Source organism: Canis aureus, chromosome 12 (assembly GCF_053574225.1).
Source record: "Canis aureus isolate CA01 chromosome 12, VMU_Caureus_v.1.0, whole genome shotgun sequence".
NCBI lineage: Eukaryota > Metazoa > Chordata > Mammalia > Carnivora > Canidae > Canis > Canis aureus.
The window spans coordinates 2592394-2612839 of record NC_135622.1 but is presented as its reverse complement, the minus strand read 5'-3'; the positions used below and the strand labels follow the sequence as shown (position 1 = coordinate 2612839).

General features: G+C 43.7%; 1 protein-coding gene across 5 annotated transcripts in view; it reads right to left on the bottom strand.

Moving 5' to 3' along the window:
- Nucleotides 1–7652: 7652 nt before the first annotated feature.
- Nucleotides 7653–20446, bottom strand: part of MAGI3 (membrane associated guanylate kinase, WW and PDZ domain containing 3) — a 235804-nt gene continuing 223010 nt past the window's right edge. For 4 of the 5 annotated variants that reach the window (XM_077916186.1, XM_077916187.1, XM_077916189.1 and 1 more), the window contains 5 exons: nt 20056–20158; nt 19187–19313; nt 18457–18600; nt 13988–14126; nt 7653–12524 (listed from right to left, as the gene is read on the bottom strand). In XM_077916186.1, coding sequence (XP_077772312.1) covers nt 11380–12524; nt 13988–14126; nt 18457–18600; nt 19187–19313; nt 20056–20158 — 1658 coding nt within the window. In that variant the 3' untranslated portion in view covers nt 7653–11379. Of the gene's footprint in view, nt 12525–13132; nt 13224–13987; nt 14127–18456; nt 18601–19186; nt 19314–20055; nt 20159–20446 lie in introns of all 5 variants that reach the window. The other variant, XM_077916190.1, reaches the window with a different exon arrangement.

The following is a 20446-nucleotide window of genomic DNA, read 5'->3' as shown; positions in this document are numbered from 1 at the left end:
GTTTCTGAGAGTTGAGCCCGGTGCGTTTCCATTGCGTCCCCACACCTACTGTTAGGTTCTTTTTCTTTTTTCTAAGATTTTATTTATCTATGCATGAGACACACACACACACACACACACACACACACACGAGAGAGAGAGAGAGAGAGAGAGAGAGAGAGAGAGAGAGAGAGAGGCAGAGACACAGGCAGAGGGAGATGCAGGCTCCATGCAGGGAGCCCGACGTGGGACTCGATCCCAGGACTCCAGGATCACGCCCTGGGCCCAAGTCGGTGCTAAACTGCTGGGCCACCCAGGGATCCCCCCAGAGAGGTTCTTGAGCAGCATGTGAGAGGCTGGAGGAAACCGCATAGGAGGAAGGACCCATCATCGGAGTTTAGACAGGGCCTTTCCATTGCGCCTCCTGCTGAGATGGGTCCTAACTCCCTTGGGTGAGAAGCTAGTTGCAAGCTGCATTCCGGGAATGCTTCTTTCTGAGGGAAGTACAGCTCCCTTCTAGTGCGCCTCCGCCACCTACTGTCGAGAGAGAGAGAGAGAGAGAGAGAGAGAGAGAGAGAGAGAGAGAGTCAAGCTCCCTTCCTAGAGGCAAGCTGACAGCTGCCTTCAAGGAATGCTGTTTCTTGCAGTTATGAACTGTGCATTTCCACGGGGCCTCCAGCCTGCCGTGGACGTAGGTTCTGAGTCCCTTCCGTGAGAGGCTTGTCAGAACCTGCCTTCAGGGAACGGTGGTTTCTCAGGGTGAAGTAGACCGCCTTGATCTCCATCCTCCACACTTACTTTCGATGTGTGTTCTAAGGCCTTTATGGGAGAGGGTAGTGGGAAGCTGCGCTCAAGGAACGCGTGTTGCTCCCAGTTACCTGTGTAGCATCCCCACGGCCCCTCCCCTCCTGGAGATAGCTTCTACCTCCCTCGGGAGAGGCTGGTGGAAAGCCGCCACGCAGGAATGCTTATGTCTCAGAGTTCAGTCCAGCACCTTCCAGGCACCTCCTCACCTTCATTGGAGCTAGGTTCTGACTCCCAGTGGTGAGAGTGTGGTTGAAAGCCACATAAGGAATGTTTCTTTCTGAGACTGGAGCACAAGGCCTTTCCACTGACCTCTGCCCCTACTGCGGACACAGGTTCTAACTCCCTTATGGTAGAGGCTTGTCAGAAGCTGTCTTCAATGAATGCTTGTTTCTCAAAGTCGACGGCATTTCCCTCAATCCTCCACAGGTTCTTTCGTTATAGGTTCTAATGACTTTAGGTGAGAGGGTTGTGGAAAGCTACGTTCAAATAACGGCAGTTGCTCACAGTGAACTATATAGGATAGCCTTGGCCTCTCCACACCTGTGTCTTCCATCTTCCTTAGTTCGGATGCTAGTGGCAAGTTGCAGCACTGGAACGCTTGTGTCTCAGAGTTCGGTCCAGAGCATTTCCATGGCACATCCACGTCTAGAGTGGAGCTAGGTTCTAACTCCCATTGGTGAGAGGCTAGTTGAAAGCTGCGTTCAAGGAATGCTTCTTTCTGAGAGTTGTGCACAGGGCCTTTCCATTGGGCCTCCACCCCTACTGTGGACTTAGGTTCTAACTCCCTTATGTGAGAGGCTTGTCAGAAACTGCCTTCAAGGAACACTTGTTTCTCGGAGTTAGGTTTATGGATTGGGTCAGGGGTAGGTAGGTTTTGGGTAAGAGCAGAGTTTCTGATAAGAGTAGTTGTAGGAGTAGGGGTAGTTATTGCAGTAGGAGTAGATGTAGGGGTAGGGCTAGTGTAGCTGTAAGAGCAGGGATATGAGTAGGGGCAGACTTAGACTTAGTGATAGGCTTAGGGTTAGGTTTAGGTATACAGGCATGTGTAGGGGCAGGGTTAGACAGGATGAGAGGTTGGTGTAGAGTTACAGGTAGGGTTAGGGGAAGGTGTAGGGTAGGGTGTACAAGTTGGGATAGAGGTACAGGTAGGGCTTTTGTTAGTTGTATGGGTAAGGCTAGCGGTAGTTGTACAGGTAAATGTAGTCTTTGGGCTAGTGGTAGGGTGAGTTTTTAGGAAGATGTGTGGGTTGTGGTAGGGGCAAGAGTAGATAAAGATGTAGGGGTAGGTATAGCTGAAGAAATGGGGTATGTGGAGGGGTAGTGTTAGGGGGAGGTGTAGGGGTAGGAGTAGGAATAGGGATAGGTATAGGGGTAAGCGGTAAGGATAGGTTAAGGTGTAGGGATAGGGCTAAGATGAGTATAAGTATGTATAGGAGTAGGGGTAGAGTTAGGGTTAGGGGTAGGGTTAGCAGTTGGGTTTCAGCTATAAGTAGAGGTAAGGGTAGGAGTAAGAAATAGTGTAGCAGCAATGGTAAGGGTAGGGGTAGGATTAGCTTTAGTGGTAGGGGTAGGGATAGGCTTCGGAGTAGTCGTAGGTGTTGGGGGAGAGTTGAGTTAGGTGTAGAGTAAGGGTTAGGTGTAGGTTTCAGGTTAAGTGTAGCTGTAGGTTTAGGGGCAGGGCTTGGAGTAGGATTAGGGTTAGGTGTATGGGTAGGGGTAGGGGTAGGTTAAGCTGTAGGGGTAGGAGTGAGGTTACAGGCAGGGCTATGCATAGTGCTAAGGTAGGAGTAAGGATGTGTGTAGGAAAAGGGGTAGGGGTAGTGGTAGGTGTAGGGTTAGGGATAGCTTTATGCATTGGTTTGCGGGAGGTGTAGGGGAAGAGTTAGCTGTAAGAGGACCTACTACTACAGAGTTCTGGGGAGAGGTAACAGTGGGGTAAGGGTAGTTTTAGGAGTAGGTGTAGAGTTAGGTGTAGGGTTGGGTGTCGGTGTAGGGTTAGAGATGGGGTAGAGGGAGCAGTAGGTGTACGAGTATGGGTAGAGTTAGGGGTAGGGTTGGAGTAGGGTTAGGGGTACAGCTAGCAGTTGGGTTTGAGGTAGGAGTAGATGTAAGAGTAGGAGTAAGGAATAATGTAGCAGTAAGGATAAAGGTAGGGACAGGGGTAGGATTAGCTTTAGGGGTAGGGGTAGAGGTAGGTTTAGGGATAAGTTTCAGGGTAGTCATAGATGTTGGGGGAGAGTTGAGTTAGGTGTAGGGGTAGGAGTAGCGTTAGGGTTAAGGATAGGGGTGGGTTTTGGAAGTAGGAGTAAGGGTAAGGTGGTAGGTAGGGATAGTATTTGGGATGGGGTAGTTGTAGGGTTAGGGTTAGCATTAGTTGTAGTGGTAGGTTTACGGTAGGGTAGGGTTAGGGTTAAGGCTAAGGGATGAAGTAATGGGGTAATCTTAGGGGTAGGGATAGCTATTAGTGCAGTGGTATGGGTGGGGTTAGGGAAAGGGATGTGGGTCATGTTAGGGATTGGGGTAGGAGTAGGGGAGGGGTATGTGGTGGGGTAGGGGTAGGGGAAGTTGTAGGGGTAGTGTTATGGTAGGGTTATGGTTAGGGAAGGCTTTGTGAAGGGTTATGAAGGGGGTTGGAATGGAGTTAGTGTGTTGGATAGGGGTAGGGATAGGGTTACCTATAGGAGTATTTGTAGGGATAGGCATTGGTTTGGTGTAGGGGTAGGTATAATGGTATGGGTATTAGTAGGGGAAAGGGTAGGTATAGGGTTAGGAGTATGTGTAGGGCTAAGTGTATAGTTAGGTATGAGTTAGGGGTTGTGTTTGGAGTACGTTAGGGCTAGGGGTAAGGTTATGTTTAGGGTTTGGTGTAGGAGTAGGGTTAGGTTTAGGTGTTAGGGTAAGGGTAGTCATAGGGATACATGTAGGGGTAGGGATAGTGGTATGGTTAGTGGAAGGGGTAGGATTAGGGTTAGGCATAGGGGTAGCGGTGGTTTTAGTGGTAGGGGTATGGCTACGTTTAAGTGTAGGGGAAGGGATAGTGTAGGGTTATGGTTAGAAGTAGTTGTAGAGTTTGAGCAATGGGTATGGGAAATGGTAGGGTTTGGGTTATGTCTAATGATAGACATAAGGATAAGGTTAGGGGTAAGTTGAGAGTTAGGGATAGGGTTTGGAGTACCATTAGGGGTAGGAGTAGGGTTAGGTTTAGGGGTAGGGGTAGGAGTAGGTTTAGGGGCAGTTGGGGTAAGTGTAGTCATAGGGTTACCTTTAGGGGTACAGGTAGGGGTATGCTAGTGGTAAGAGTAGAATTCGGTTAAAGTGTAGGGGTAGTTTTAGGGGTACAAGTATGGCTAGATTTATGGGTAGGGGAAGGGGCAGTGTAGGGTTATGGGTAGAAATAGTTGTAGAGTTAAAGCTGTGGGCATGAGAGGTGGTAGGTTTAGGGGTAGGGATGGGGTAGAGTAGGTATAGGGGTAAGGTTGGGGTAGGTGTAGTACTAGGGATAGGAGGATGATAGGGTTGATATAGGGTTAGGGTTAGGATTAGTTATAGGGTTATTGGTAAGGGTAGGCTTAGGGATATGTGCAGGGTTAGAGGTAGGTATGTGAAGGAGGAGGGGCACAGGTAGGGGGTATGGGTAGAGGTATTGTTAGGGATAGTCTAGGGTTAGAGGTAGTGGCAGGTGTTAGGGGTAGGGCTATGTGTAGTTAGAGAAAGGGTTAGGGTGAGGGATAGGTTTACAGGTGGGTTAGAGGTATGGCTAAAGGTAGAAGTAGAGGTATGTGTAGGGTTCGGGATAGGAATAGAGGTTGGGGTATGGTGATGGGCAGGGTTAGGGGAAAGTATAGGTGTAGTGTTAGGAGTAGGGGGTTGGGCAGGGGTAGGGGTAGATGGTGGATTAGCTGTAGTAGTAGGTGTGGGGACAGGGTTATGGGTAGGGTTAGTGGTATGAAAAGAACAGTATAGTTAGGGGTAGGGATAGTTGTAGGAATAGGGTTAAGTTTAGGGATGGGGAAAGGATAGGGATAGGGTTAGGTGTAGGGATACTGGTAGTAGCAGAGTTAGTGGTAGGCCTCAGGTTATGTGTAGGGGTAGTTTTAAGGATATGGTAGGGGTAGGAGTAGGTTTAGGGGTAGGTGTAGGATTAGGGTTAGTGTTAGTTATAAGGGTAGGGATAGGGTTAGGTGTACGGCTAGGGTTAGAGTTAGGGGAAGTGGAAGGCAAGGTGTAGGTGTAGTGGCAGGGGTAGGGATTGGAAAGAGTAGGGGTAGTGGTATGTTAGGGTTAGGAAAAGGTAGATGTAAGAATCGGGTGGAGGTAGGTGTAGGGTTAGGGTAGGTTTAAGGGTATGGATAGGGATATGGGTATGGATAGTTTAGGTGTAGTGGTATGTGTAGGTGTAGGAGTGCTTTTGTTGTGGTGTAGGGATAGGATTATTGCTCAGCGTATGGGTAGGCATAGAGATAGTGATAGGTGTATGTTAGGTTAGGAGTTTGAGGGTGAATGTGTAGGGGTTGGGTTATGGGTAGGCATAGGGCTAGGGGTTGGAGTAGGGTTAGGAGTAGGGGTAGAGTACAGGTAGTGGTTGGGGTACGAGTAAGATTAGGGGTATGGGTAGGGTTAGGGGTAGCATTAGAGGTAGGTGCAGTGATAGAGGTAGCCTAGGTGTAGGGTAGGGTATTGTAGTGGTAAGGTCTTATAGGTAGGGGTACTGGTAGGGGTAGGGGTAGTAGAAGGGTTAAGAGTAGAGCTAGGGATATTGTTAGGTGTAGGGTGTCAGGGAAGTGTAGGGTTAGTGATAAGTATAAAGGTAGGGATGGGTGTAGAGGTAGGAGTACATAAGGATACTGTTAGGGTTAGGCATAGAGTAGGGTTTAAGGGTAGGAGTAGGGTTATGGTTAAAGGCAGGTTTAGGAGTAGGGTTAGGGTTAGCAGTAAGGGTAGAGTTAGGTATAGGTTAAGGTGTAGCAGTAGGGCAAGGGTTAGGCGTAGACGTGGGACAAAAGGTATAAGTATGTATAGGAATAGGGTTAGGGGTAGGGGTAGGGTTGAGGTAAGGCTAGCAGTTGGGTTAGAGGTAGGAGTAGAGGTAAGGGGAGGAGTAAGGAATAGTGTAGCAGTAAGTGTTAACAGTAGGGGTAGGGGTCGGATTAGCTTTAGGTCAGGTGTCAGTGTATAAGTATGTTTAGGTGTAGGGGTCAGGGTAGTAGTAGGTGTTGAGGGAGGGTTTGGTGTGATGTAGAGGTAAGGTTAGGAGTAGGTTTTGGGTTACATGTAGCTGTAGGTGTAGGGGCAGGGGTAAGGCTAGGTGTACATGTAGGGGCAAAGGTAGGGGTAGGCTTAGTTTTAGGGTTCAGTGTACAAGTATGGGGGACCTAGGCATAGTGTTGTTTCCAGTGTGGCTCTTCTGTATCTTTAGTGGTGGGAGAGAGGTTTTGCTAGTCTTCAGGTCATTCTTAACTCTATGTAGTTGCAGCCTTGGTGTGTCCATGGGAGGAAGGGACGATCTTCCTACTCTGCAGCTTCCGCTGATTTTTTGCCTACTTGATTCTGGTCCCTCCCTACTGGAGTGTAATCTCCTTAAGGCAGGGACTCTTCGTCTACCCCTTAGATTCCCCAGAATGCAAAACAGTACCTGATCCCATAATAGGTCCTCAATATAAATGTACAGAATGAATGAGTGGACCTCAAATAACATTCATGCAACTTTTTTTTTGTTAGGATGGAAGAGTTGCAACTTCCTTCCTACTCTCAGTGCTTCATTTATCTCTGTATAATTTCTAGGAACTTGGGCTTTTTTTTTTTTTTTTTTTTAAGACTTTATTTTAGAGAGAGTGCATGACTGGGCCAAGGAGGAGGGAGAGGGACAAGCAGACTCCACACTGAGCGGAGAGCCTGATGCAGGGCTTGACCCCATGACCCTGAGCTGAAATCAAGTCGGATGCTCAACTGACTGAGCCACCACCCTGGCACCCCATAATTTGGGATTTTGTTTTGGTCCCAGAAATTGGAGATAAACTTCAGTGGTATTTAGCTGTTACCGAGAAACTAAACTATTGTGTAAAAACAGGGCTAGATTAGATCAGACATTTATTTTTATTTTTTTATATATTTATTTTTTATTGGTGTTAAATTTGCCAACATATAGAATAACACCCAGTGCTCATCCCGTCAAGTGCCCCCGCTCAGTGCCCGTCACCCAGTCACCCCAACCCCCCACCCACCTCCCTTTCTCATTCATACATTTAAATGGAATGATAATAATAACTATAGAAGGCTAAGAGAAATAGCTGTTTACTTAATTTGTATCAGGAAAAACTATCCCTCTTAAAATTGCTATGGAGGTAAAAACAGAAATTTCCTAAATATGTACATTACAGCTAATGTGTAATATAAGCCAAATACTTCATATAGTTGAAGAACCAAATACTTGCCTAACTGACCCGTGGTTTCTTGGTTTTCAGAGACATGTAGAAAAATCCTAAATACCACAATGCCTCACAGGGTATAAGCTTATGGGTCTTTGAATTTTTGGTTCACTGTATTTATAAGTAAGTGGTCTTGTGCTCTGTAAAAATAATAGTCTTCCAAATTAATTACATTCACTTTTGAAATTTTTTAGATCTACTCACTCATAGTAGGCCAAGTGGGTCTGACTCCCAATGTGGCACATGGTTTGGGATTATGGAGAAATTCATTAAAGTTAATCTCATGTATACATGTATTGACTAGTTTAATCATTTAAAGTAATCTTTTGCTTCTTGCAGTTATTGGTGCCCATCCTGAATAATCAAGTTTGGATTTCACAAATGTGCAGTAATTCCATACTTTCCTGCAGCATGCCTGAGTGTATAAACTGTAATAAGGGATTATTCAAGGTAACAAACGATTGTTGTTTATTAAGGACAAAATAAGCCTCTTGATTTGTGTACTTGCTAATAATAGTTCTGCTTGACTTTAATGCAAACACTGTAAAATAGACAAATTCTCAGGATTCTCTGTTAAAATTTAGATGTTTAGGCTAGCTAAAGCATTCGGCTATGCTTTTATATTTTTAATGTCTCTGAGAATGACTCAGAGTTTAGTGGTTAGAATCACACTCTTAACACAGGCTCTCTTGCATAGCAACAATGAAAACAGATCCAAGTTAGTGGCTCTCTTCAACTAATAGTTACCTAAAGCAAAGACTACAGGTTTCATATCATAATTAGGGCATGCTTTAAAGAAAATCATTGTATTGCTGATAAACCTTAATAGCATGACCAGTAAGGAGCTGCCTAAATAAATAAATCTGTGGGAATCCCTGGTGGCTCAGTGGTTTAGTGCCTGCCTTTGGCACAGGGTGTGATCCTGGAGTCCCGGATCATCAGGCTCCCTGCATGGAGCCTGCTTCTCCCTCTGCCTGTGTCTCTGCCTCTCTCTGTATCTCTCGTGAATAAATAAATAAAATCTTTAAAAAAAAAATCTGTTATTGTTTAACACATAGAGATAGCTCTTAGGCATTGGAGCACTCCACGATGATGTAAAAAGTTCCTCTGATGTATCCTTCATACCATAGTGTAACATCACATTTTGTGCAAAAGTCCGTGTTTATACCAACATTCTATGGAGCAATCTATGGACTAAGCTTCAGCTTAAACACATCTTTGTGGAGGTCATTAGACTGTTAACTGTTAGTTTAATTTGAATATACCTTGCTTTTTAAAAACCATATTCTCTTTAATTGCCGGGCATACTAAACACGAAATTCTTCATTTGTGCATGTGTTTAAAAGCATTTGGTTTTTTCTACACGGGAATGGCTATTTAAAGGGGGGAAAAAAACCCAAGATATTTTCATGTAGAAATAAAAAGCCAAATGCTTTTGTGTCTGAGACTTCTGAAATAGTTGACCCTGTTCAACAGCTACTCGGTCTTAAAATTTGATGTAATTAGGATCTCAGTCTCTCAAGACAATGCGGTAGCATCCCAGAATTTCCTGAGAAGGTGCACTGTCCACCCAAACAATTTTGCTGCCACTTCTACAGCTTTTGCTATGACATGTGTCTCCACTGTGGGGTTTGGGAACCTGGGGTTTGATTTTATTTTTAATGTGAATTCATGCAAGGGTAGGAATTTATTTTTACCTGCAAGGGCAGAAGAACCATGGTTGCGAAATAGGTTTTGAGCATTAATCATACCAAAAAGTAAATGAAATCTAAGTCAAAACACTTCATTCTGAAAGTAAGTGTAACCTATAGTAAATGAAATGATTTACTGTTGAAATGACATAGTCTGATGAAAAAAGAGTTTTGTGACCTTACAGGAAACTAGACTTCGACTACTCTATCCATTAGAAAGGTCTAATCACTGAATTTCCAATAAGACAAGTCCTTTTCTCTCCTGACAGTGTAAGAAAAGAGTTTGGGGTGTAGCAAATTACTTTTGCAAAGCTATTTTCTTTACAATGAACAAGCATAATGATAATTAAACCAATTTCAAGGTGTGCATACTGGTAAAAGGAAGCTATACAGGTACAGTCATCATTATGAGTCTTCCTGACTGTATGATTTTGAAAGGTTGTCACTTGGAGGAACAGAATCTATTTAAGGAGTCACACTATAATATGAATTAGCTCCACAAGGAGAAAGCAACATTAAATAAACCTGACAGTAAAAGAAATGCAGGCTGTAAACAGTTTTTTGTTTTTGTTTTTTTAATATCTATATAAAAAATAACGAGCGATTTACAGATCTTTCTCTAATCAGAACCTCAAGTGTATATATAAAGGTACTGTACAATATATAAACATTTACAACCAGTACATCCATATTTTGCTTAGCATTCCAAGGCCACATTGCTACATCACTATAATCAGTACAGTGACAGATTACTTAGAAAGAAAAGAGCCACATCAGACTGACAACATATGACATCAAAGTTATGTCACAGTTAACAATAAAAATAGGATTTTTATCACTAATTGTGGACTATAGGGAAAATAAATCATTTCTGTGGTGATAAATTCTTAGCATGTTATCAAGCCTCCTAATTTTTCTCTATTCAAGTAGTTACAATAGGTGGGTAAATATAGTTCTGGATGAAAGGGGATTTCAGAATCTCACTCTGGGAAGCATGTCTCAGCTACAAGGGCAGCTTCGGTTGTTACATTAAAGACTTTCACAGTCGGACTCTGAGAGGACAGGGCCTGGATGTAACATGTTTCACAGGAACAAAATGAACCCAAATGACAGAACAGGTGTGTTCAAATACTCCATAAAATGGTTTCGTTCCAAGATTGTTTCTTTATTCATAGTGGCTGCTTCGGGAGCTGGAAAAACCTGGATCTCTTTTATGGAGTTAAAACCAGTCTCTACCTCCCAACAAACATCTTTATTTAGATCTTTTAAAAAGAACTCCGAAAATGTGTATAAGCTCTAAGCAGATGTTTAGTCTCCCTTTCTTGTTTTTTAAATAAGTTAATGTAGATAGAAATTAAAATGAAATACGATCTAGCAAGTGCTATCTACCGCTGTGCCACGTCTGCCCTCTTGACCTGTCTGTCCTGAGCACATGTGCTGCCTCTAAACACCGGAACTTGTACAGCTGCTGCCAGAAGCGATGGTCCTTCAGCTGGCAATGGGCTGTGAAACTGTTTTGTGACCACGGTCCTCGCAGTCTGTATGCTATTTGGACTCCTCACATAGGCACCATGTAGTAACGACTAAGGAATGAGTACTAGGAGGTCCAACCCAAATAGCCAGAAATAGAAACCTGGTAGCTTTTCCTTGACACAGCAGTAGGCAATATTTCCGCATGCTTCTTTCTGGTTTCATAATGAAATAACCGAAGTGAAAGGGTGACCTGAGATGCTAAGACCACATCAGGGTTGGACACGATAGCAAGAGGGGAACTCTTCATTGCCTAAAGCACTAGCTCATTTTGATCATCCAATTGTAATATTCTAAGTTACTTGAAATACCTGATCCAGCTGAATTTAAGAACCCTACGGAAGTGTCGCTATTTGACCACATTTTGTTTTTCTTTTCAGTAGTGATGTTTCGGAGTATCATTTTTAAAACTGGGCCTGGGCCATCACCAGTAGCTTAGAAGAGGCAGCTGCCATCATTAATGACGGGCTAACAATCCCTTCCTCTGCAAGGACGCAAATGTGTCTCTCTGTAAACATGCAGCATGCTATTGAGAATATCAACTTCCAAGCCAAACCTAGTTTTTTCATTACCGTGGAAATCGCTGAGTGAGATGGATAAAACAGACATGATACAGTAGATAACTTGGCACAGATATAAAGTGAGTTGTGACCACACTGTGCAGATCAGCGTGTGTCACTTGGTGGGACACTCACGAAGATGGGCTGGGTGCAGGGCAGGGCAGCCAGCTGGGGGACAGTGGGGTCTCAGCGATCCTGGAGGCCCTTCACGCAGCCAGGGTCACTTGATGCTCAAATTAAAATGTGTGTGTGTCAGATTTCCTGGAAAAAAAAAAAAAATGACTGTGTGTGTGTGTGTGTGTGTGTGTGTGTGTGTGTGTCTTTTTGGAGAATGACACTTCTTGGTAAGAAGAGATTACAGCTTGTTTCTCTGTTTTATACCGAAGGTCATAGCCGTTTCTCGGCCACACCCGTAGTGCCTGTGGCTTTATTTGCACTTGGCACCTTCCAGGGCCCTGGAGTTATGGGTGTTTTCTTAACAGGAGACGTGCTCTCAGGCCGGACCCCTCCACTCTCCCTCGTTTTATCAGCTGCCTCCTGTTCTCTCCCTTGGGGAGCTTTGGCTTTGTTTAAAACCATCCTTTCTTCAGGGTCCTGCTTCCGCTTCTTGTCTGGTATTTTGGCATTCTCTCCCATCTTCTCTTTGCTGGAACTTGTCTCTCCAGAGGTCGCCTTCCTCCCTTTCTCCCCATCAGGTAATACTTTACTAGCAGTGGGACTAGGCTTTTTGGACGGAAGAGACTTTTCATCCATTCTCTTGCTTTTTGTCTCTGGAGACCTGGTTCTGTTTTTTCCAGGCAGGCTCTGCTTTGTGTCTTTCCTGACAACACCTGATTCTTCTTTGCCCTCGGAGGTCTGCTCCGCACCATCCCCAGCACGGCCCCCTCCTCTCTGCCCATCACACCCTAATAGTCTGGCTTCAGCGTTCGCTCGGCCTCTGCTCCCTTCAGTCCTTGGCTGCTTCTTGGGGCTTGCAGATCGTCCTCTGCTTCTTTTGCAGTGCTCCTGCCCAGACTCTGCCCTGGCGCCCATCTGACCTCCTTTCCGGTCACCTTTCCTGGGGCTGAGTGATCGATTCCTGGGACTGAGTGATCGATCCCTGGGTCTCCTTGGGGGGTCAGCTGTTAGAGGAGTGGGAAGCTTGTCTGGACGTTCTTCCACATGTCGGAGGGCAGGCTTCCTGGGACTAGCAGATCGGCCTCTTGGTGTAACATCGTTTTCTACTCGGAGGAGGTTTTTCTTGTCACTCTGCCCATGAGTGCTGCTGGGTGGATCCCTTTTATTCACATTTTTCTGGAGAAAAGAGGGCTGCTTTTTATCAGACTGATTTTCATTGAAAGTGCTTTTCTTTTCAGGCACGCCGTCCTTTAATTCCTCTGTCTTTTCATATATCTGAGCTCTTGTTAAAGACTCTTCCACTCCTGGCATGGGAGATGCCTCAAAGACGGAAGGACAATGTGAAGATGGGGGACATGGTGGCTGCTCATCATAAATCACATTTGAAGACGAAGGATTAGTAACATCCCAATCACCTACAAAAAGGGATTTGGGTGGAACATTATTAAATTTTAGAATTACAAACAGGAACAATAAGTTCTGAACTGTGACAAGCTATTTGAATTGTACTAACTGCTTAAACAGCCTTATATATGCTGAGCTCTCTCTTTCTCTCTAAGGCAGGTCATAGAGATAGCTGTACTTGTACACAGGGTGGTGGTACTACAAGTAGGTTGTTTAAATATACACAAAATAACAGTTATCATTTTTCCAATAACATGTATAATTAGTGACATAATATATGATGTATGAATTCTTCATAAGTAAAGCCCAATAAAACTTAGAAGAAATAAGTAATAAAATTGGACCAAATTACTTGGTCCAGGAACCTTACTAATTTGGCTGTTATCAAAAGATACAGCTTATGGATATGCCAAAATCACTAATAAAGGCGACCTAGCTGTGGTAACCAGAACGAGAGGTTCATGGGCAATTGTAAATAATTTTCTGGCATTAAGCGGTCAAATTTAATGTCAAAGGAAACTGAAAAGTGCAGAAGATAGAGATGTATTTAATAGCATCATTTTTTAATTAAACAGAAAAAAAAAAAGAAGGAAGTGATTTACAAGACATGCAAATTTACCAAGTCTTTTTAAGGAAAGACCAAGAAAAGCCCTGAAAGCCTTAATGTTGCTCAGGTTTCACGTAGGAGCACAGACCGGAAGGAGCCAAACCTGAAGAAGGAAGAGAAAAAGCCTAGGACTATGTAAAAAAAAAAAAAAAAAAAAAAAAAAAATCACAGCGCAGTTAGCAAAGATGTCACTGGGAACGTGTATGGTTTACAAGCAGATGGTGGAAGATCACACAGTCAGAGAATTACAGGCTGGAAGGGGACTGCAGGAGGTCACGCCTACACCTGTCCCTCCGAAGCTTTAGGGGTGGGGGGAGGAGGGGGACTAGAAGGGACAAGTCCTGGTGGTATGGTACTGGAGTTCTAGGCTAGTGCACTTAATTAAAAAATGATTTTCAAATCCTGTGCTATTTCAAAAACATACGGCACCAAGCTGAAGGTCGGTACAGGAGTAGGGACATGGTCCCACGTCCAACTTCCTGACTGCAGTAGGGCGACAGTAACTGGTTTTTGACGAGTGACCAGAAAAGCCTAAAGTTCTTAGATGTTCTTCGTGACATTTAAATCACTTGCTTCTGATAGCCTTTTTTTTTTTTTTTACAGACACATTTCTCTACAAAAGCAACTGTATGTTTTCCGTTGAAATTGCTTAGCATCTTCCATCCCAACAGAAATCATGCCCGGAGCCACTTACTTCGTGATATTATAGTAACTATGCAGTGTAACTAGTTTCAGCTGGCTCTGGTGTTTCTCTCTGAACCAGCTAGTATGGTATCTGCCCCCTTCAGATAGACATCCTTTTCCTGCCATTGCCCCCTCCATAACACATGGGCAACTTTTCAGCTACAGGTGAGCTACTTCACTTACCGTGGTCAGGTATTAAGCCAGTTCCCGGCCTCAAAAGCAGAAGAACTTTATTTCCACCGGCTTGAATGAGTTCAATTGCTCGAGTATGTGTGATGCCTTGTGTAGGTTCCCCATTGATTTCAACAATCTGGTCCCCTACCTAGAGAGGGAACATTCACAGGAATGACATGTGACTCTGCATCCTTCCTTCCACTTTGTCCACTCTGGAGCCACTCAACTTTGGCTGAGTGACCTTCTCTCCTTGGAAAGATGTTTAACTTGTACACCGTGCCATTCTACTAAGGCTGAGAGGAGTGGACAGATGACAACAATAGGAAGGGATGGTGTCCAGCTTTATTCACTCTGTAGAAATCCCACAGGAGAAAGTTTTCTATGACTAGTGAATGGGATCTGGGCACCTTGAAATTGTGAATCAGATTCTGAGTTTTCCAGCAAAGGATAAACACAAGAGGTGAGGTCTCTGCAATCCACATGATACTTGAGGGTTGTAGCTGAATGATCCGCCTGGGAAAGGTACTTTTCAATTTGAGCTGAATCTTGAATTTATTCTGAAACCCAGGCAGGTGGATCCTCATCTCTGAAGCCTTTCCTGGCCTCTGGGGGAGAGGTGCCCACCCCACCTCTTTGTATAGCCCACATGTCCCGTATGTCTATGAAGCATTAGATTAAAACTCTGAAACACTTCAGCTTGGAGAATATAGTAATATGAATGCTTATTTAAAACCAGTAACTGGCTTATGCTCATGACTTTATTGAAAAATAATTTCCTCAGGAAACATAAAACTAGGAACCAGAAAAAGATGCCTCAGTACCACTGCTGTTTACTGTAAAAGCTGTTACTATCATTTTTTAAATGGAAAATATGGATGAACCAAATATAACTTCTGTAAAGGAGCTGAATAAAGATAAGGATGGTAATGATGTTAAAATATGTTTCAAGGTGATGAGCAAGCATAGGGTACCAGCTTCAAAAGAGAAAAAGTGAACAATGGACTGAAATTCCAAAAAGCTCAAATATTTATGAGCTTACTAAAACCATCCCGACATAACACAGGATGACCCAATACTTATTTAACAGAGGCTGGGGGAAGAGTCTGGAACCACAGATAGCACAAAGAACAGGGGCCAGGAAAGTGGGTGTTGTGGTCCACTCCTGCCTCCACCTCCTGCTGGCAGAGTGGTTGGTCTCAGTCTCCTCCCTGTGAAATGGGGATAACGTCAGCACCCACCTCCTGAGTGCTGGGGACAATTTAATGAGAGAAAACCTGATCACACAGCAAACAGACAAATGTTACTTTTCAAGTTCTCTATTTCCCAGTCTTGCCAAAAAAGACTTCAAATGTATCAGATTTACCTGAGGCTCAAACCTCCTCTCTACACTGCAAAAAATGTCAAGTAAACTATGGAAAAAAAAAAAAAGAGGAGTCTCTTAAAGAAATGGAGGATGTCAAATAAGATAGATGGATTTAACATAGAAAGCAGAAGAAAAATCTTTAAACAAAGTAAGATAATAATAGGGGCACCTGGGTGGCCCAGGTCATGATCCCGGGGGGCCTGGGATCCAGTCAGAGTCAGACTCCCAGCTCAGTGGGGAATCTGATCCTCCCTCTTCCTCGGCCACTACCCTTGGAGCGCTTCTTGCTCTCTCTCTTCTTCCCTCTCAAGTAAACTCTTAAAAAAAAAAAAAGATGGGAAAAATTCATACACATATATTAATAAAAAAGTGTATACCTAGAATATGTAAGTGACACAAAAGTCAATACTCAGATTTCCCTAATAAGTGACTGAAGAAAAATTATTTTCATGAGGAAATATTCATAATAAATTACCACTGCATATAAAGTCCTGCTGATAATTAGAGAAATGAAAATTAAGGCAGAGAGTACTAGGAGCATGCTTTGGGAGTGTCTTGCGAACATGACTGAGGTTATCATTAATTGCAGTCACATAGTTTGGCTTGAATTCACTGTCCTAATAAGCTGCCTATTTCTTCCTCTTTTAGTACAACAAATAAATTGCAATAAAGCTTGTAATTGAACAGATTTGCCACCAGGTGTCATTTTTGTTTAACTTTAAAACCACATTGTGGAGAAGGACACTAGAACCCTATCTATGGCTTTAAGATTTATGGTAGACAGGCCCTGGGTGGGGCAGGGGGTTGCGGGGAACAACAGGTTCTCTACTGGACTGTATGAAGCTGGCGATTTAAAAAAAAAAAAATGGAAGAAATTTGAACATTCTTCAAAAATTCTGTTACTTAAAAAAATTTAAATGTGTCAAAAAATGAGGACTACATCTTTTGATAAATAGAACCAATAACAATTTGAGTTCAGGTTTATGTTATTGAAAAATAAAATTATGGAGGACAGAGGAGACAGAAATCAAAGAGAGGAAAAATGCAGAATAGAAGAACCAAGGGAAGAAAAGAAGTAGAAAAAGGGGATAGAGAAATACTCTGTTCCTTAAAAATGTTACTATATTAACAGCCACTAAAAATTTACATCTTGTATTGAAATTACAAAATATTATTTCCAGTACATAGCTTACATTATCTTAGAAGGCCTCCAGAACCGTTACGCTTCCCCAAACAGTCAATCCAGACAAACACAGGTTGGGGCCTGACATGGAAAGCATGCGAACTGGGTCCCACTGCAGCTGTCACAGGCCAAGAGACCCCAGCAAGGGACCTAGACTCTGAGAGACTTGGTTTTATATCGGGAAGTGGGGACAATGCCACCTCCCTTAAAGGGTTTTTTTGAGGCTAACACTAAGTGAAAACAGGTGTTGCCTGGAAGACTACAGACTCCACATTTTCTTCTGTGTCTCTCATAAATAAGTAAATAAAAATCTTAAAAAAAAAAAAAAACACCCAGATTTAAAATATACCCAAATTGATTTTTAAAAAAGAAGGGGAAGAAAAAGGACCAATCTCTGTCTACTGAAATCCTACCTACTTTGGGTGCCTGGGTGACTCAGTCCATTAAGCATCTATCTGCCTTGGGCTCAGGTCATGATCCTGAGGTTCTGAGATCAAGCCCCATGTCAGACTCCCTGCTCAGTGGGGACTCTGCTTCTCCCTCTCCCTCTACTTGTGCTCTCTCATTTGGGCTCTCTCTCTCAAATAGATAAATAAAATATTAAACAAAAAAAAAAAAAAAAGAAAAGAAATCCTACCCACTTTCCCATGCCACCCATTCTGTGAAATCTGCACTCCTACCTTCTTTGAACTTGTGCACAAATCTGGTCATTTTGAAGAGGGTGGTGTCTTATTTGTTTTAGGGTCACCCTTGCTCCCAGCTCATTCAGTATTCATTCATAAAAGCTTGGGGTAAAGCAAACACTCAACACATGTTTACCAAATGAGTAATGGGAGTAGGGGCAGTGATATGGAAAATTCAAAGCTGCAATCACCTGGAAGTCTGCCTTTTCCAAACATTATTAGAATGTATCATCTGATTTATTAAAAAAAAATCTTCAAAAAAAAAAATCTTCACTGCCACCTATTCAGAAGGGAGGAAATCCAAAGTTCTCTTGAGCAGCAGGGGGAAGGCTATCTAGAATTTAAAATTTCTAATGTATCACCTAACAATATCAGTGAACTATTTTTTTAAAAATTGAGGCCAGCACACATCCTCTATGTGAGATTCCTCCTGAAGAAACATTCAGAGGAGGGGGGAAATACCTGTGGTGCAGATCTGCAGACAATCTGGTCTGCAGGGCCCTGGACAAAGCTACAGCATTCCAGAGTTGAGAACACCTATGATGGACCATTACCCATGTGAATTCTAGTCTTTCAATAATAGTAAAAGTTGGAAGAGTCATGCTTTTGGATTTCTGGCTACCTCTGTAGGTGGCTAAGAGGAAAATAAAATCCTTAGGCTATTATTTCTGGGAAGAGGTTGAAGATTGTTTTATCCTGGCTTTTCCAAGACTTTTAATAAGATGAAAGGATATTTTATTTACGAATCCATTTGCCCTCAAACATTGATGGTATAAGTAAAAAATAAGTTTCCTTACCATCCAAAGTCAAGAAGGTAAGAACAGTGTCACTGTGGTACTGCCTAGCACACCAGAGCACCTGGCAACATGAAATTGCCAGGCATCAGAAGGTGAAACAATGAGCAGCTGCTTTTATTTTTTTTATTTTTTAAAGATTTTATTTATTTATTCATGAGAATACACAGAGAGGAGAGAGAGAGAGAGGCAGAGACACAGGCAGAGGGAGAAGCAGGCTCCATGCAGGGAGCCTGACGTGGGACTCGATCCCAGGTCTCCAGGATCATGCCCTGAGCTGTAGGCGGCGCTAAACCGCTGAGCCACCGGGGCTGCCCCGCAGCTGCTTTTAGATTTAGTGACCAAAACCTCTGATGCTTAGCTTTGGGAGGTTTCCGCTTTCTTTTTGATCAACTATTTTCAGTAGTTTCCAGTTGGGAGCCGGAGCCAAAGGCTGCGTAAGGAAACCAACTCACGTGAATCCTGCCGTCTTTGATGGCGGGGCCCTCCTCAGCAAGACGCAGGATGAACAGCCCCATGTTGTACTCCTTCCCCCCGCGGAGGCTGAACCCGAAGCCCCGGGGGCCTCTCTCCAGCTCCACTGGGTGACAACCAAGGCTCTGGGAGAGGAAGAAGCATAAGGAAAACAAGTTTTCATGGACTATTGACAGTTGGAAGAAAGACTACTTTTGGAGCTGGGAGATATGATTTTATACTTTCATTATGCATTTCTGTATCTTAAGAAAGGAATGTAGGTTTTGGTTGAAAATCTACTTCTTTATAGATGCAACCTAAATTAGTCTGAAGATCACGTTATCTCTACTGGTTGGTCAATGTGCAACAGAACAATCAGAGAACAGAATTTGGGGAAATGCTTCCTTTATGGAGATTTTGACTAATTGTTCTGAAAAAAGAAAAAAAGCACACCCCCCCCCCCAACCCTACTTTGATGAGCTCAAACACTGCTATTTCTAAGTACTGGACCCAGTGGGCTCATTTCTCCAACTCTGGGGTATACTTTTTCACTGACATTCTCTTATGGAAGCTAACAGAATGCCAAACACACAGCAAGTCTTCAGGAGTTGTTAATCTTGGGAACTAATGTTATCTGAGTTGGTCTGCAGTAAAAATTCACCAGTGTCAGGGATTTAGTAACTGAAAATAACAGTCTGTGTCTTGGGGGCAGAAAGAGGGGCATCTGTGCACCTGATCATGCCGGCTGCCTACGACTGAAATCATCGCCGTGTCGGGCTGAGCAAGGTGCTTGTGGTCAGACCACGAATGTCTGTAAGACATGGAGACGTCTTTCCCAATGTCACCTTCTAGAGCACTCCTACAAGAGAGAAATCCAGTCACTCTCTGAACTGAGAAAATGGAAACAGTTTTAAAGTAAATGCAGATGAATGTCTTTCCAAAGCCGAGGCTGGCCATTCTCCTGACAAACTGCTATAGGGGCAGACCACCAGAGACGCTAGGGCACAGCTGGTCATTCACTCCAGCACCAAGGCGGTCAACACCCCACATTGTTTTGGTCGGGTTCAGTTTTGGTCTCAAGGGAGTCTGGGTGCAGTTTATGTTAAGGAAAACTGCACTCAAGTAACTTGAGCCAGAGGGCAGATAAGCTGACCTTGTCAGCAGCCCCAGTGCTCACAAAGATGCTAAAGTTCTGGAAATCTAGTTTTTGTTCCATGGCTGGTATTTTCAACAAAAGAGGAAAGAAGTAAGTACAAATGCTGCTCTGGTCTGCTCAGGTCATCTGGATTTGGGGCTTCCCTACCAAAATGATGAGGATGAAGGTAGGCAGAGCTGGATGCTGCTGCCACTTTTTTTGTTGTTGTTATTCCTAATCCCCACTCGTCAGGCATGATTGGATAATTATGCTGCACCCTGGGATGAGGACGGGAGGAGGGGGGAGGTTCTGAGGGAGTGTAGGGCGTAGGGATGTATCTGAAGGTGGAAAATCCAGGAGTTCTCATTTTGACCTCACCAGTTGGCTCCTGGACACCTGTATGGGTGCATGGGTGGGGGTGGAGAGATGAGAGAAAAAAGCCCAGACCTGGGGAGAGCAGCCTCACCTGTCCCCAGGTAAATGGTTGGCCTGGGACTGTCCCATCGGTCTGTGATGCATGGCTGGGCTTTGCCTGGCTGAGTTTGTTCCCGATGGGGGGCCATGATGCTCTGTTCAGATGAGAAAACAATAAAAATAAGAATTTGTACATAAAAATATAAAGGCCAAGTGGTTTACAAAAGTGAGATAGTAACAAATGTTTAAAGCTTTATACTGACTTTCATGACTTTAGCATGAACAGCGCTGCTGTCAGCTGTCTGCAACATTAACATTTTTTCCCCTGTGGCTTTGATTGATGCCTGTGTTTGAAGGGAACAAGCATCATATCTTACTGCACACACTTCCCTCTTTCACCCTCTTTTGGTCACCCATACGACGTGAAAATCAGAAATGTACAC